This window comes from Vipera berus (genome assembly GCF_964194415.1).
Source record: "Vipera berus genome assembly, chromosome: 3".
In the NCBI taxonomy this organism is placed as follows: domain Eukaryota; kingdom Metazoa; phylum Chordata; class Lepidosauria; order Squamata; family Viperidae; genus Vipera; species Vipera berus.
This window is the reverse complement of record NC_138204.1, coordinates 114,694,300-114,709,138: the sequence shown is the minus strand read 5'-3', so window position 1 is coordinate 114,709,138 and position 14,839 is coordinate 114,694,300. Positions and strand designations below refer to the sequence as shown.

Below are 14,839 nucleotides of genomic sequence, written 5' to 3'. Positions count from 1 at the left end.
AGATTGAATGCTACTAAGATGGAGTTACTATTTGTAAATAAATATCCAGTAATATTGGTCCCAATAATTACTGTAGACGAGATTGTGCTTTCCCTAAAAGAATTGGTTTGTGATTTAGCGGTGTTTATAGCCCTAGCTTACATGGCAGGTGGAAACTTGGTCAGGGGCCAGATCATTGGTGGCCTAATTCATAATGCTGGTTACTACCTTTATAATCTTACATAGGGTGGTCCCAGGATATATCGAGCAACACCTGAACAAATTGGAATCTGCACATTTCCTCTCATCAACTTGAACATTCCACCACAGAAAATATATAGGTAATCCCTGAGTTACGAGCGTTCACTTAATGCTCGTTCGAAGTTACGCGATAAGCTCCCCCTGGTGCTTACAAGCAAGTCCTAAAATTATGAATATTGCAGCATCACGGCAGTTGTTCGCCCTTTCGAGTGACCGCAGAGGCTCTGCAACATTTGTTCTCTCCCAGCCTCTGCGAATACTGCTCAACCGCTTACTTGCGAGGAAAAACACCTTTACATTGAACAAGGCAGGACTTGGTAAGATAAAAGGTAAAGGTAAAGGTTCCCCCACACATGCATGCTAGTCGTTTCCGACTCTAGGGGCCGGTGCTCATCTCCGTTTCAAAGCCGAAGAGCCAGCGCTTGTCCGAGGACGTCTCCGTGGTCATGTGGCCGGCATGAGTAGACGCCAAAGGCGCACGGAACGCTGTTACCTTCCCACCGTAGTGGTCCCTATTTTTCTACTTGCATTTTTACGTGCTTTCGAACTGCTAGGTTGTCAGAAGCTAGGACGAGTAACAGGCGCTCACTCTGTTACGCGGCACTCGGGATTCGACCCGACAAACTGCCGACCTTCTGACACAGCTTTTATGGAACAAAACTCCAACTCCAACTTTAGCTGTTCAGACGAACAAGATCAGTCTCTGAGTTCTCAGCTGGAATGCTCAAGGTTTAAGTCACTCAAACACAGAAATCCGACAAACCTGGTTAAATATCCAAGAATCGTGAGGCAAGAAATCCAACAACAGAAGCACAAAGGTGCAGCATGAACGGTTGCCTTCGGCAACCAGCCCCTCCCACGCCTCTCCTCTTTATAGTCCAGCCAGGGCATGGCTTCTTAAGAGTCTTTTACTTTTCCTGGGGAGCTGTCCCACTGCCCTCAGTTGTCCACACCTTTCCTCCCTGCGCATCCGTGCATCTGGAACGCCCCAGCTGCTCCTCGTCTTTGCTCAGTTCAGGCCCCCAACCCAGCTGTGTCTCTGCCTGAGCGTGAGTAGACGGGTCCAATGTCACATCTAGCTCTGAGTCTTTATGCTCCTCAGAGCCACTCCAATGTGACCCCAGGCAATCCCTCCCCCTCATCCGATTCATCTGACTCGTCTGCTGGCAAGCGAGGACTCGCAACAACATTCACCCTGGTTATTCCCTCCCACCCCCACCCCGGGTCTCCCTAGGCATTAGGTCTTCAATAGTCACCCTGTGAAGCTCGAGATCCTTCACTTTTTTGGCTGCTCCAGGCCTTCAGTGCATTTGCAGAGAAAGGAAGCCTAAAGTAACACAAGATCACGCAAGGTCACTGGGGTGAGATCTCATGACATTGATCTCACATGATCTCATGGTACTTTAGGCCTCTGTTCTCTGCAACAGAGAACAGAACCGAAGCTGGGGGACACTTTCATGCTTTTCCAGGTCGCTGCCACCCAGATCTGAGGCCAGGGCACGCTTCCACGTGTCTCCAGAGGCTGGATCAGGATGCCGGAGGCCTTCTCCAGGCCGCTGCCAACTGGAAATGGGCCACTAAAGGGCCGCAGAAGCGACCCCTGGCCTCAGATCCAGGTGGCAGGGGCCTGGAAAAGGCCTCCAATGGCAGGGGGAAGCTTCCCCCGGCCTCAGATCCAGGTGGCAGCAGGAACCACGGCAGAGAGGAAACAGATCTTTTCAAGGTGAGTCCGGCGTGGCAGGAAGGAAGAGGGAAGCATGAGATATCTTAGTGGGTTGGGAAGACCTTGGGGGCTTGTTCCATCTCTAGGCCCTCTATGGCTTTCCCCACCCTGAGATACCCTCATATTCACTTAACGAGCCATGTGTGTCAAGTTTCCGACATAGGGGCTTTTCAAGTGACTCTGAGGCATTGTTTACCTTAAAGGTCCCTTATTAGCCTAATACACCGGCAAATGCTTGCTGGAAGGAAGCTGGAATCTGAAATCTCCGCCCCTTGCACAATATATTAAAAAACAATTCTCCACCTTTCTAATTTTGTCATTAATCATATTCTCCAATTAATTTAAAGAATCAGTTTCCCTTCTGTTAGAAAAGCCGCCAAGGTCTTATCTTCTTAGTTAGAGATGGCCTTGAAAGGTGCAATCCTACTCATCCCCCCTCCCAACCTTAAAGCAATAACAAGTTTAACATATGAAATAGCTACTTCTTCATCTCTTGTCAAGCAATAACATTCGATGTCTTAACGAGCAAGGGAGTGATGTCCTTCGAGGTAGGAGATTCACTTTGAGTTACGAGTGGGATGGGCAGGCTGCATTTCACTCATAACTCGAGGACTACTTGTATATGAGGTACAATATAGGCTAGAAAGCAGGACTTTTTTGTAGTGCCCCCTAGTCTAGAACACATTTCCTCTGGAGATAAATTTATCCCTAGTCATACTAACATTTTGTATGTCAGTCTTTGTCCCAAGCTGATTATGGGTGCTCATCTTGTGTATGAATGATTCATTCATTCATTATAGCTATATTTTCTTTTTGTTTTGTTCTGTTTCCAGATTCTCACCAGCTTGGATGGTTTGCAATTATTGTGAGAGAAAGAATATGTATGAAAAATTCAGATTTAGCAGTGGAATAGTCTCTTCTGCCTGTCTCTTCTCTGGCACCACAGAGAGTGTCTTGTCAACTCAAAGTGTGTAGAAGGTCTTTCAGTATGACAAGCATATAAACCACTTCTTTTTCTTTGCAGTTCCCCGCATAGCTTATTTTCTGTACCTGTAGCATTAACCAATTCCTAAATATGGAATACCATGTTTCTTCTGTTTTAAATTTAAATTATAGCCATTTTTTCAGATGTACAGTGAGGGGGGGAAAAGTATTTGATCCCCTGCTGATTTTGAACATTTGCCCATTGACAAAGAAATGATCAGTCTATAATTGTAATGGTAGGTTTATTTTAACAATGAGAGAATAACAAAAAAAAAATCCAGAAAAACGCGTTTCAAAAAAGTTATAAATTGATTTGCATGACTTAGTACTTGGTGGCAAAACCCTTGTTGCAACCACAGAGGTCAGATGTTTCTTGTAGTTGGCCATCAGGTTTGCGCACATCTCAGGAGGGATTTTGTCCCATTCCTCTTTACAGAGCCTCTCCAAGTAATTAAGGTTTCAAGGCTGACGTTTGTAGCTCAAACCTTCAGCTCTCTTTTTCATGCCAAAGGGCTCAATTTTTGTCTCATCTGACCACAATACTTTCTCCCAGTTCTCCTCTGAATCATTCAGATGCTCATTGGCAAACTTCAGACGGGCCTGTACGTGTGCTTTCTTGAGTAGGGGGACCTTGTGGGCACTGCAGGATTTCAGTCCTTCACGGCGTAGTATGTTACCAATTGTTTTCTTGGTGACTATGGTCCCAGCTGCCTTGAGATCATTGACAAGATCCTCCCGTGTAGTTCTGGGCTGATTCCTCACCGTTCGCATGATCATTGAAATTCCACGAGGTGAGATCTTGCATGGAGCCCCAGACCGAGGGAGATTGACAGGTTTTTTGTGTTTCTTTCATTTGCGAATAATCGCACCAACTGTTGTCACCTTCTCACCAACCTGCTTGGCGATAGTCTTGTAGCCCTTTCCAGTCTTCTGTAGGTCTACAATCTTGTCCCTGACATCCTTGGACAGCTCTTTGGTCTTGGCCATGGTGGAGTTTGGAATCTGATTGTTTGCTTCTTTGGACAGGTGTCTTTTATACAGGTAACAAGCTGAGATTAGGAGCCCTCTCTTTAAGAAAGTGCTCATGATCTCAGCTCATTACCTGTATAAAAGAGACCTGAGCAACAGAAATCTTGCTGATTGATAGAGGATCAAATACTTGTTTCATTCATTAAAATGCAAATCAATTTTTAACTTTTTTGAAATGTGTTTTTCTGGATTTTTTTGTTGTTATTCTGTCTCTCACTGTTAAAATAAACCTACCATTAAATTTATAGAATGATCATTTCTTTGTCATTGGGCAAACATACAAAATCAGCAGGGGATCAAATACTTTTTTCTCTCAGTGTATATTCTTTCCAAACCCCCTGTTTTGGGAGATCATGCTACCTGAGATAGTTAGATACTCTACAACCAGAATGTCATTTCTAATGGCAGGTATTTCCAAGTTGCCCGCTGTTACCGAGACGAAGGTTCAAAGCCAGACAGACAGCCTGAATTCACTCAGGTAAATTTATTTTTGTTTGGAATAAAATTAAAAGGCATTAAAAATGGGCATAACTACAAGGATTACCATCTGTTTAAAAGTTGGGGGTTTAATGGCTTTAGAAGATGAGTATGTAAGATAACAATGCAAAGTGATTGGGAATTGAATATGTCATTTCACTCTTATTACTTCCATCACTGACTAAAATACGGTTCTGTGATTCAGCTTTATCATTCAGTATACAGAGCAAATAATACTGAGTAGTGATGGAAAATGGAAAAGTGTCATTTGTTCCACTGTTGAGAGATAATTTCTATTCTGCCATTGCAGTTAACACATTACTTCATTTCTTGGTCTAGTACTGCAAATGGAATGCCAAATTCACCAAAAAGGCATATACAGTATGCTTGTTTATTCGATTTATATACTGCCTTTGTGACCTATATCCCTAGGTACAATGAAATCTGTCTTTATGAGGTGTGTTGTGTGTATTAGTAAATTACTAAGAATTAAAAAATAAAGGGCATCAAATCTCCACCAAGAGCACTCAAAATATAATTAAAAATATATGGATATTAGTAATTATTTTATAAATGGGGTTGATGGGAGGATATGGGAAAGAGTTGCTCAAAGATACTTTGTGTGTTTTAAAACTAATCTATATTTGCAAAATTGCTAGGACTAGTTCGTGTACAATAGAGTTTGCTTCATCTAATAACATCATCTGCAATATATCTTCTGTAATAAATATGCTATAGCATCTAAGGTGACATGGCTTTTTTTCCTGCAAAACATTAGCATAGATAATTCCTAGAAAATTGTATAGAAAGGACAGAGAAAAGAGAATGAATGGGCAAAGGAATTAGACTAAAAACATGAAAATGACATACAGCTCCAAAATCTGAGGATGTACAAGTATTTCATTGAAATGGGTGCTGTAAACCTATACTCTGAAAGAAGGACTGTTCTCTAGAATTGTAGTCTTTTCAGTTAAATGCATTTTTCAAAGAAATAAATCTTTTGCAAAAATGCTAAATAGAATAATGGTAATATTTACTATGCCTTAATTTTTTTAAAAAATCTCTTGTTTATTTTCCTCCCTAAAGATAGATATTGAAATGTCATTTGTGGACCAAGCTGGAATTCTGGCTTTAACCGAGGGTATGCTGCAGTATTCCTGGCCTGAGGATAAGGGGCTTATCAAAATACCCTTCCCTTCAATCTCCTATGATGAAGCGCTATCCACTTATGGGACTGATAAACCTGATACTCGTTTTGGAATGAAGGCATGTTCATTTGCCAAAATTATCCATTTGCTTGACTTCCACACCCCCACTGCTATAACGCAGGTCCCTTAACTGTAACGGGATTTGTTGATATTTTGATAAATTTTGTTTTGTCAAGTGTGGGTGCTGCCAGCAGTATATTGAGTGAGTCAAATTCTATGTAATTTGCATATTGAATTTATGCTAATCTGTTGGGTTCATATTTCTTAGTCCTTTGATGGCCTAGTTCAGGGGTAGGCAACCTCAGCTCTTTTATGACTCATGGACTTCAACTCTCAGAATTCCTGAGTCAGCATAAGCTGACTCAGGAATTCTGGGAGTTGAAGTCCATGAGTCATAAAAGAGCCGAGGTTGCCTACCCCTGGCCTAGTTCCAAATTCTGCCTCCTATTTATTTATTTATTTAAATTTATATACCGCCCTATTCCCGTAGGACTCAGGGCGGTTTACAGGGAAAATTAATAGCATACATACATAGCATACAAAATTAAAATCAATTAAAACTATTAATTAAATTACAGTCCCTGAAGTTAAACTAAAACCCAATTAAATTAAATTAAATTAAAACCCCTCAGTCTGGGCCAAACAACTCGAAGAACCAGGTTTTCAAGTCCCGGCGAAATGAGCGAAGGTCGGGGGCAGTCCTGAGTTCCGTGGGAAGTTGGTTCCATAGGGCCGGCGCGCCCACAGAGAACGCCCTTCCCCTGGGAATAACCCATCGGCATTCCTTAACCGGCGGTACCCTGAGAAGGCCCTCCCTGTGGGAGTGCACAGGACGATGGGAAGTTGATGCCAGCAGCAGGTGTTCCCTTAGATAATCCGGACCCAAATCCTACAAAATACTTAAGGACCTTGGGGCTTTCACTGACTAGATTGCTAGATTGAAGAAAGCTGAGTTGAATTCTTGCCTTTTGCAGGAATTATCCACAAAGTTGCTGAAATTTGCCCAACTACAGTAACCCCAAAAGGATTTATAGGTAGTTCACAACCACAAAGAAGAGAAACCAGTTTCCTCAAGGGGTACATCTGTACCAAACATTGTCTGACTGCAATTCTGATTTAAGATTGGCACCCACTGAGTTATTAGTTATCCATGGAAACCAGCTCACAGATTTAAAGAGATGAGATGTTTGTATGGGATTGGCATGGAAAGCTGAATGGGGAATGCTTCATATAATAATAATAAAGTCATCTGTATAAAAATTCAGTTTTCACCAGGCATACTGAATTATACAATATGAAAAATGTCATACTGCATAATTCACTATGGTGAAAACCTATGTTGCAAACTATTTTTCCCTTTAATATCATTTGAAGGATTTTTAGATTGCCTAAAACATTTGTCCCTGTAGGCAGCTTACAACAAGTCAGCGTTCTAACGGTATTATAACTTGAAACACAAATTACAAACAAAGTGTTAAAACTCCAAATATTTAAAACATTTTCAGTCAAGCATATCATATCAGACATAACCACAAGATTCAATAACTTATCAGTTGTCCATAAAATCAATCCTATATTGCTTAAGAGAGAGTGTTAATAGGTGGCCACTGAAAACACTCTGTCTCTGTGCCCCAATCCAGGAATATTTTCAAGCTTCATGCAATACAACCTTGATTTAATGAAGCATTTGTAATGAAGAGGAATTTGATTAATTTAGATGTATGCCAGACATGTCAAACACAAGGCCCGGGGGCCGGATCCGGCCCGCGAAGTGGTTTCATGTGGCCCGCGAAGCCATCCTGGAAACAGTGAGGGAACAGCCCCCACTGCCTTGGCCCTGGCCCAGAGACCCTCCTTCTGCCAGAGACCCTCAGATCTGTCCCACTCCTGCCCAGACCCCCATAGGCACCCTTGATGTGAACGATGTAGAGCTGGCCACGCCCACCCAGTAGGCCATATGCACTCTAGCCACACCCACCCAGTAGGCCACACCCACCCAGGCTATACCCACCCGGCCCCCTGAGGGCAACCGCAATGCTGATGTGGCCCTCAATGAAATTGAGTTTGACACCCCTGATTATGCTATGTATGTCAATTTACATCATTTTTAGAGAGCCAGTTTGATGTAGTGGTTAAGTTATCGTGCTAGAAACTGGGAGACTATGAGTTATAGTCCCTTGTTCACAAGGTATTGTGGGTAACCTTGGATCAGTCACTTTCTCTCAGCCCTAGGTAGGAGGCAGTGGCAAATCACTTCTAAAAAAAACTTAGTCTCCAAGAAGCAGGCATGACTGAATGGTAGAAAAAAAAAGACAGCATTTGTACATTTAGGTAATTGATCCAAATGTCATCATTTACAGACCTTCTTACTCTGATATATCTTTAGTTTCTGGAGATCAAATTCATTTACCCCTCTCTCCCCATCTTTTAACAGCTTTCTTCAAAAATGCCAGTCTCACTGTGTATAGTGAGCATAGAGGGCAACAAAGAATAGCAACCACCTACTTTTCATATTGTCTCAATATCACTTGTTGGCTTTTCCTAGCAATCTTATGTAGATCTGTGTAGAATTGTGTGCTGACGCAGAGCTAAGTGTGGTGACACATTTTATTACAGGAAATCACATATTCCATTCTAATTGTGAGACTAGTGGGATTAGATGATCCAGCTTCATAATACTAAATTACTTTTTTATTTCTCCCTTATTCTCAGGATGCAAAGAAGGTTTTTAAAGTTAAGGATAATTTATTATGTAAATTGAATTTTGCTTCTGCAAGCCAAAAAGATTCACATCAAACCTCAGTTTCAACTCAATCAAAAACCTATTTCTAGATGTTATGCTTTTAAGAATAAGGTGAGGTGAATGATCAGATATAGTCATGTAAGGGCTGGCCAAATCCCATGATTATCTCATTTCCTTAAACTTGTTGTTCAAATAACAGGAAATCTGTTCCAGCAAATCTCCTCTGGAATATACATTAAAATGACTTAATAAATAATGCCTATATTTTTATCAAATTATAATGCATTTTGGCTTTTAATTTGTGTGAATGAGCCCAGAAAATATGGAGATCTCTGCTGTGTCTTAAAGCAGTAATTTTGATAGTTCTTATTGTACTACACACTTGCCACATTTGATAGTAGTGGTGTCTCGGTACTCATTGTTAATTGGTTTTGGGAGGCATGATGAATACCAAAAATGATGAGTACTAAACAGATTTTTCCCATAAGGAATAATGTAATGAGTCACAAGGTAGCCAACACCGAAGCATTCTAGCTCGTACGTTGAGTACCAAAAATTGATGAATACCAGGACAAAATTTTCACATCAAAATGCAGAGTACCAAATTTGATGAGTTTCAAAACAGTTGAGTACCAAGGTATTGAGTTATGAAAACTTGTATCGATCACAAATGTTCTCTTTAAGATACCACAAATGTTTCTTGCACTGCAGACTTGATTTTGTTAAATTAAGAGGGGGGGGAGTCCACCTTTCCTGAAATTCAAGCGCTGTTTTATTGGCTACCGTAAATTAACACAGCCATGAAATGAGAATTCAGTCCAACGGCTCCACTCCCATTCACAAGGGATTGTAGGAGCAGCTGTACCACTGTCTTGAGTAAAATTCAACAGCTGATGAGAAAAGTATAGGATGTAAAGCTAAGCTCTTTTTCAGTTGCATTTGAAACAGCTTTCCTTTCCACTGTTTCTTTTCCAGTCGTATACCTATTGTCACAATTAAAATATTTATATCTTTTCTTCCAATGTCAGATCATTGATGTAAGTCACATTCTCAGGAATGTGGATGTTGGCTTTTTGCGGAACTCTCTCAGTGAGCCCTACGCTACAGTGAAAGCCATTTGCATTCCCGAGGGAGCGGTGAGTGAGGCTGTTTGTGATAAGGGGAAATGTCCTTTGTCTTAGATGCTGTCATTTGTCGAGTTGTTATTTCTATGAAGAGTCCCACAAATATGTTATCTCTCTCTTTGACTTGCATACAAGTAGATGATTGAAAAAGCAAGCTTTTATCTTTTCAGGAGAAATCAAACTCAGCATAGTTAGTGAATGGGAAGAATGGTGCTATGTGAGATGTATGTCCTTATAGAAAGAAGTAAAAGGGTAAAGTTTCCTTGTCGGCTGTGTCCAACTGTAGGGTATGGGTTTTTTGGCTGAGGTAACCAGCGTTGTCCAAAGACAATTTCCACAGTCATGTAGCCAGCATGACTGTACACCAAAAATGCACAGAACGCTGTTACATTCTCACTAAAGTGGAACTATTAATCTATTAGCGTTTGCATGCTTTCAAACTGCTAGGTGGGCAGGAGCTGGGGCAAGTAATGGGAACTAATCCTGTTGCATGGAAGTTCAAGTCTTGAACCTCAGCTGTCAGTTCTCCAGCTGACAAGCTCAGCATCTTTAACCACTGAGCCATTGCACCCCAGGAAAAGAAAGAAGTACTGAAAGAAAAAAATGTTTAATTTTGCTTTCTATCTATGGGTTGAAATGAGGTAGTGGTGCAAAATATAGAAGCCAGCCCAGATTTTGAGTACGAAAAAAGGATGTGGGAAGAAGGCCAGGAAAGGCTGCATCTTAATTTTTTCAATGCAGTTTTTCTTTCCTACTTCTTCCACACAACCCCATTCCTGAAGTGCAAACTAGGAATCATAGAGTTGTATATAGTTATGTCCATCAATCCATGGAATGAACATTACAAGCAGTCAGATCAGATTCTCTCTTCTCTGAAAACTGGGAAGGTGCAGGGTTATCTCTGAGAATACCTAGTCCTAAAAGAATATACACAAAAGTGAGTGCTGGTATATTTCTGATTTTGTTCTACAATCAAATATTAAAAAGTAAAAGGGATCCACTTATTGAAAGTGTATCCCAGTTATGAACTGTCAGCCACATTTGGATGAGTAAAGTTCAGCCTTTCATCCTTGATTTATTAAGAATGTTTACATTCTGTGCACTTGGTCATTATTTACATTGTTCTCTCAATATGACATCATTTACAACAACCGTGAAGTAGATTAAAAGTGAGAAATAATGATTAAATCAGAGCATTCATTTGGAGTTCAGGTACTCAACACTGGGTTGAGTTTACATCTCCATGATTCAAACCCATCTCTATTCACTATTTACTAGTTCACACATTTATTTGCAGCAGAATGCCAAATGTGGAGGAGTTGCAGGCAAATAGACACTTGTGAATGGACGTTTTTGCCAGCTGATATTACAGTTAGGAAACAGGAAAACTGTGTTTTTACTTACTGTGGTATTTAATGTCAATCCTATATTTGTAATTATAGAGGCACTAAAATAGTGATTAAAAGTTTACATGATTACAGAGCATCAAAATTTATTCCTTTTATCTCATGGTGATAGCAAGAATCGAATCTGAACATCACTGTTTTATCTATGTTTATTATTTGAATCTTAGTACCATTTTAGAGATTAATTTTAATTGCATCATTGGAAATGATGGGGGGGGGAAGAAATCAAACTTTATTTTGTTTTAAGTTTATTTCCCTTGGATTTATATATATTTTTGGAAGGAATTCTGCTGTATATATCATTGTTCTGATTAACTTATTTTTGTTGTACCGTATATACTTGAGTATAAGCCGAATTTTTCAGCCCACTTTTTGGGCTGAAAAACTCCACTTCGGCTTATACTCCAGTCAACAAAAAAATTTTACCGAGGACTTGCGCGCGGCCGAGGCTTCGGTGCTTCCCTCCAGAGGAAGAAGGCGCTGGATGCGGCCGGCTCTGCGGGGAAGGGGGAGCGGCGGCGGGGGCGACGGAAAAGCCGCAAAAACGGTAGGAGAGATGCTGACTGGCGGCGGCCTCGGAGGAGGCGGAGGGGGAGGAGGGAGGGAAGGATGACCGGGCAGGGGAGGGGGGGGTGAGCCAGAAGGAAAAGGGAAAGTCATCCCGCAGAGCGGTTGCGAAAAGAGGGAGGAGATAAGCCAGCCCGGTACCTGGATCCGCTTCCTGTGTCTCCTCCGCTCTGCCATGATGTCCCCGTTTTGGTCTCCTGGTGACGTGGGGCTGAGCCGGAAAAGGGGGAGGGGGAGACCGAGGGAGGGAGGAAAGAAGAGAGAGAGAGAGACGAGCCAGCGTCAGCCAGCGGGCTCACGCGGGGCAGCAAGCCATTAGGAGCCCTTGGGGAGGCAGGGCGGGAGCGCAGTCTGGCCGCTGGGCTTCCTTTCCCTCTTGTCCGCATCGCTGCAAGGAATTGCATTGTTTGGGGACGGCGACGCTCGCCCATTCACACGCTGTCCAAACGCTGGTCATTTGCTGCGGGGCTCCCGCTTGGAAGGGAAGGGAAGGGAAGATTTGTGAGGGGAAGATGCCCTATTGGGGTGGACATAAGGATCCTCCTCCTGAAAAATGTTACCCCAAGTATTCAAGCCAGTCTGTCCCAATAACCTGGGAAGCCTTTCCAAATCCCAGGCTGGTTGTAGTCAGGGTGACCTTCGCGCATGTGGAAGGCACCGAGAGAGCGTTTTTTGTTGAATTGGAGCCATGGGCTAGTCGTGGTTAAGGCACTTGTAGGCGAAGCAAATCACAAAAGCCCCCAAATCCTTCTAAATGCAGCCCACGGGCGAGCTTCCCAAGTTGTTTTAATTTAGTTTGCACGTGGCAATAGAAATAAGCTTTTTTCCTCCTCAGCGGATCGGTGCGGTGAAGAGGCTGGGCTTCCTTCGGGGGGCCTTTCATTCCTGTACAAGGGGGAAGGGGAACTCTCTGCTTTTGTGTGTGCGTGTGTGTGTGTGTGTGTGGCCCATCTGCAAAGCTGCCGAGGAAGGAGAAGCGGGATACTGGTTGGGTGGGGGAGCGGCAAAAGCGGGGGGGGAGAGAGAAACGGCTCCGCCTTTGGTTCCCCCTCCTAAAGCACAGGGGCGCTAGAGAAAGTTTGGAGTTGGGTAAGGAAGCGCAAAATTCAGGAAGAAAAGCGGGGCGGCGGGCGAACGGGAGACCTGTACAAGGGGGAAGGGGAACTCTCTGCTTTTGTGCGTGCGTGTGTGTGTGTGTGTGTCTCATCTGCAAAGCTGCCGAGGAAGGAGAAGCGGGATACTGGTTGGGTGGAGGAGGCAGTGGCGGCGGCGGAGGCGGCCGCAGCACCGGCAGCCTTCCGCTTTTGCCGCTTTTGTGTGTGCGTGTGTGTGTGTGGCCCATCTGCAAAGCTGCCGAGGAAGGAGAGACACAAAGACACACAAAAGCGGCAAAAGCGGAAGGCTGCCGGTGCTGCGGCCGCCTCCGCCGCCGCCACTGCCTCCTCCACCCAACCAGTATCCCGCTTCTCCTTCCTCGGCAGCTTTGCAGATGAGACACACACACACACACACGCACGCACGCACGCACAAAAGCAGAGAGTTCCCCTTCCCCCTTGTACAGGTCTCCCGTTCGCCCGCCGCCCCGCTTTTCTTCCTGAATTTTGCGCTTCCTTACCCAACTCCAAACTTTCTCTAGCGCCCCTGTGCTTTAGGAGGGGGAACCAAAGGCGGAGCCGTTTCTCTCTCCCCCCCCCCGCTTTTGCCGCTCCCCCCCCAACCAGTATCCTGCTTCTCCTTCCTCGGCAGCTTTGCAGATGGGACACACACACACACACACACACACACACACAAAAGCGACAAAAGCGGAAGGCTGCCGGTGCTGCGGCCGCCTCCGCCGCCGCCACTGCCTCCTCCACCCAACCAGTATCCCGCTTCTCCTTCCTCGGCAGCTTTGCAGATGAGACACACACACACACGCACGCACGCACGCACGCACAAAATCAGAGAGTTCCCCTTCCCCCTTGTACAGGTCTCCCGTTCGCCCGCCGCCCCGCTTTTCTTCCTGAATTTTGCGCTTCCTTACCCAACTCCAAACTTTCTCTAGCGCCCCTGTGCTTTAGGAGGGGGAACCAAAGGCGGAGCCGTTTCTCTCTCCCCCCCCCCCCCGCTTTTGCCGCTCCCCCCCCAACCAGTATCCTGCTTCTCCTTCCTCGGCAGCTTTGCAGATGGGACACACACACACACACACACACACACACACACACACAAAAGCGACAAAAGCGGAAGGCTGCCGGTGCTGCGGCCGCCTCCGCCGCCGCCACTGCCTCCTCCACCCAACCAGCATCCCGCTTCTCCTTCCTCGGCAGCTTTGCAGATGGGACACACACACACACGCACGCACAAAAGCAGAGAGTTCCCCTTCCCCCTTGTACAGGTCTCCCGTTCGCCCGCCGCCCCGCTTTTCTTCCTGAATTTTGCCCTTCCTTACCCAACTCCAAACTTTCTCTAGCGCCCCTGTGCTTTAGGAGGGGGAACCAAAGGCGGAGCCGTTTCTCTCTCCCCCCCCACCGCTTTTGCCGCTCTCCCACCCAACCAGTATCCCGCTTCTCCTTCCTCGGCAGCTTTGCAGATGGGCCACACACACACACGCACACACAAAAGCGGCAAAAGCGGGGGGGGAAGAGAAAGAAACGCCTTGTTCTCTCGTCTCAGCGGAGACTTGTTTCGGGGGATCCAGCCTCTGTCACCCCCTTCTCTCAGCTGGGCAGCTGACAGAAAGGGGCGGCAGAAGCTGCATCCCCCGAAAGAAGTCTTCGCCGAGAAAATGGGCGCTGAGACGCCTCATTCTCTCGCTCAGTGGAGACTTCTTTCGCGAGATCCAGCCTCTGCCGTGCTGCACCGAGAGAACAGCAAGCCGCCCCATTCTCTCGGCAGAGCACTCCACCGCCCCATTCTCTCGGCGGCTTGCCACCCCGTTCTCTCATCTCAGCAGAGACGTCTTTCGGGGGATCCAGCCTCCAGCTGCTGCATTTCCCAGCCTCGGCTTATACTCGAGTCAATAACTTTTACCAGTTTTTGGGGGTAAAATTGGGGGTCTCGGCTTATACTCGAGTCGGCTTATACTCAAGTATATACGGTATATGATTTCTTTCTAGAACTGAAAATATAATCTGAAAGCATTTTTTAATTTAAGCTTGATTCTGAAACAAAAGGTGTAATGTAAAAAGAATGGGCAAATATATAGCAGTATCAGTTAAAATATAACAAACTTAATCCATTTATTGGTGTTTATATATCTTTTTCTCTAGAAATATCTACAGTTTAAAGATTTGGAGTCCTTAAATGAATTGTCAAAATCCCAATTTAACCAGGTATGGCAAAAATAGCTACAACCAAGA

At 44.4% G+C, this 14,839-nt stretch overlaps 1 protein-coding gene across 2 annotated transcripts in view; it reads left to right on the top strand.

Annotated features, from left to right (window-relative positions):
- Positions 1-14,839, top strand: part of DARS2 (aspartyl-tRNA synthetase 2, mitochondrial) — a 35,325-nt gene that overhangs the window by 11,599 nt on the left and 8,887 nt on the right. For both annotated transcript variants that reach the window (XR_014026004.1, XM_081324377.1), the window contains exons 9-12: positions 4,385-4,454; positions 5,540-5,719; positions 9,433-9,540; positions 14,750-14,812. Coding sequence is in view for 1 of the 2 variants with exons in the window: in XM_081324377.1 (XP_081180503.1) it covers positions 4,385-4,454; positions 5,540-5,719; positions 9,433-9,540; positions 14,750-14,812 (421 nt within the window). In the remaining variant the exon portion in view is untranslated. The remainder of the gene's footprint in view (positions 1-4,384; positions 4,455-5,539; positions 5,720-9,432; positions 9,541-14,749; positions 14,813-14,839) is intronic.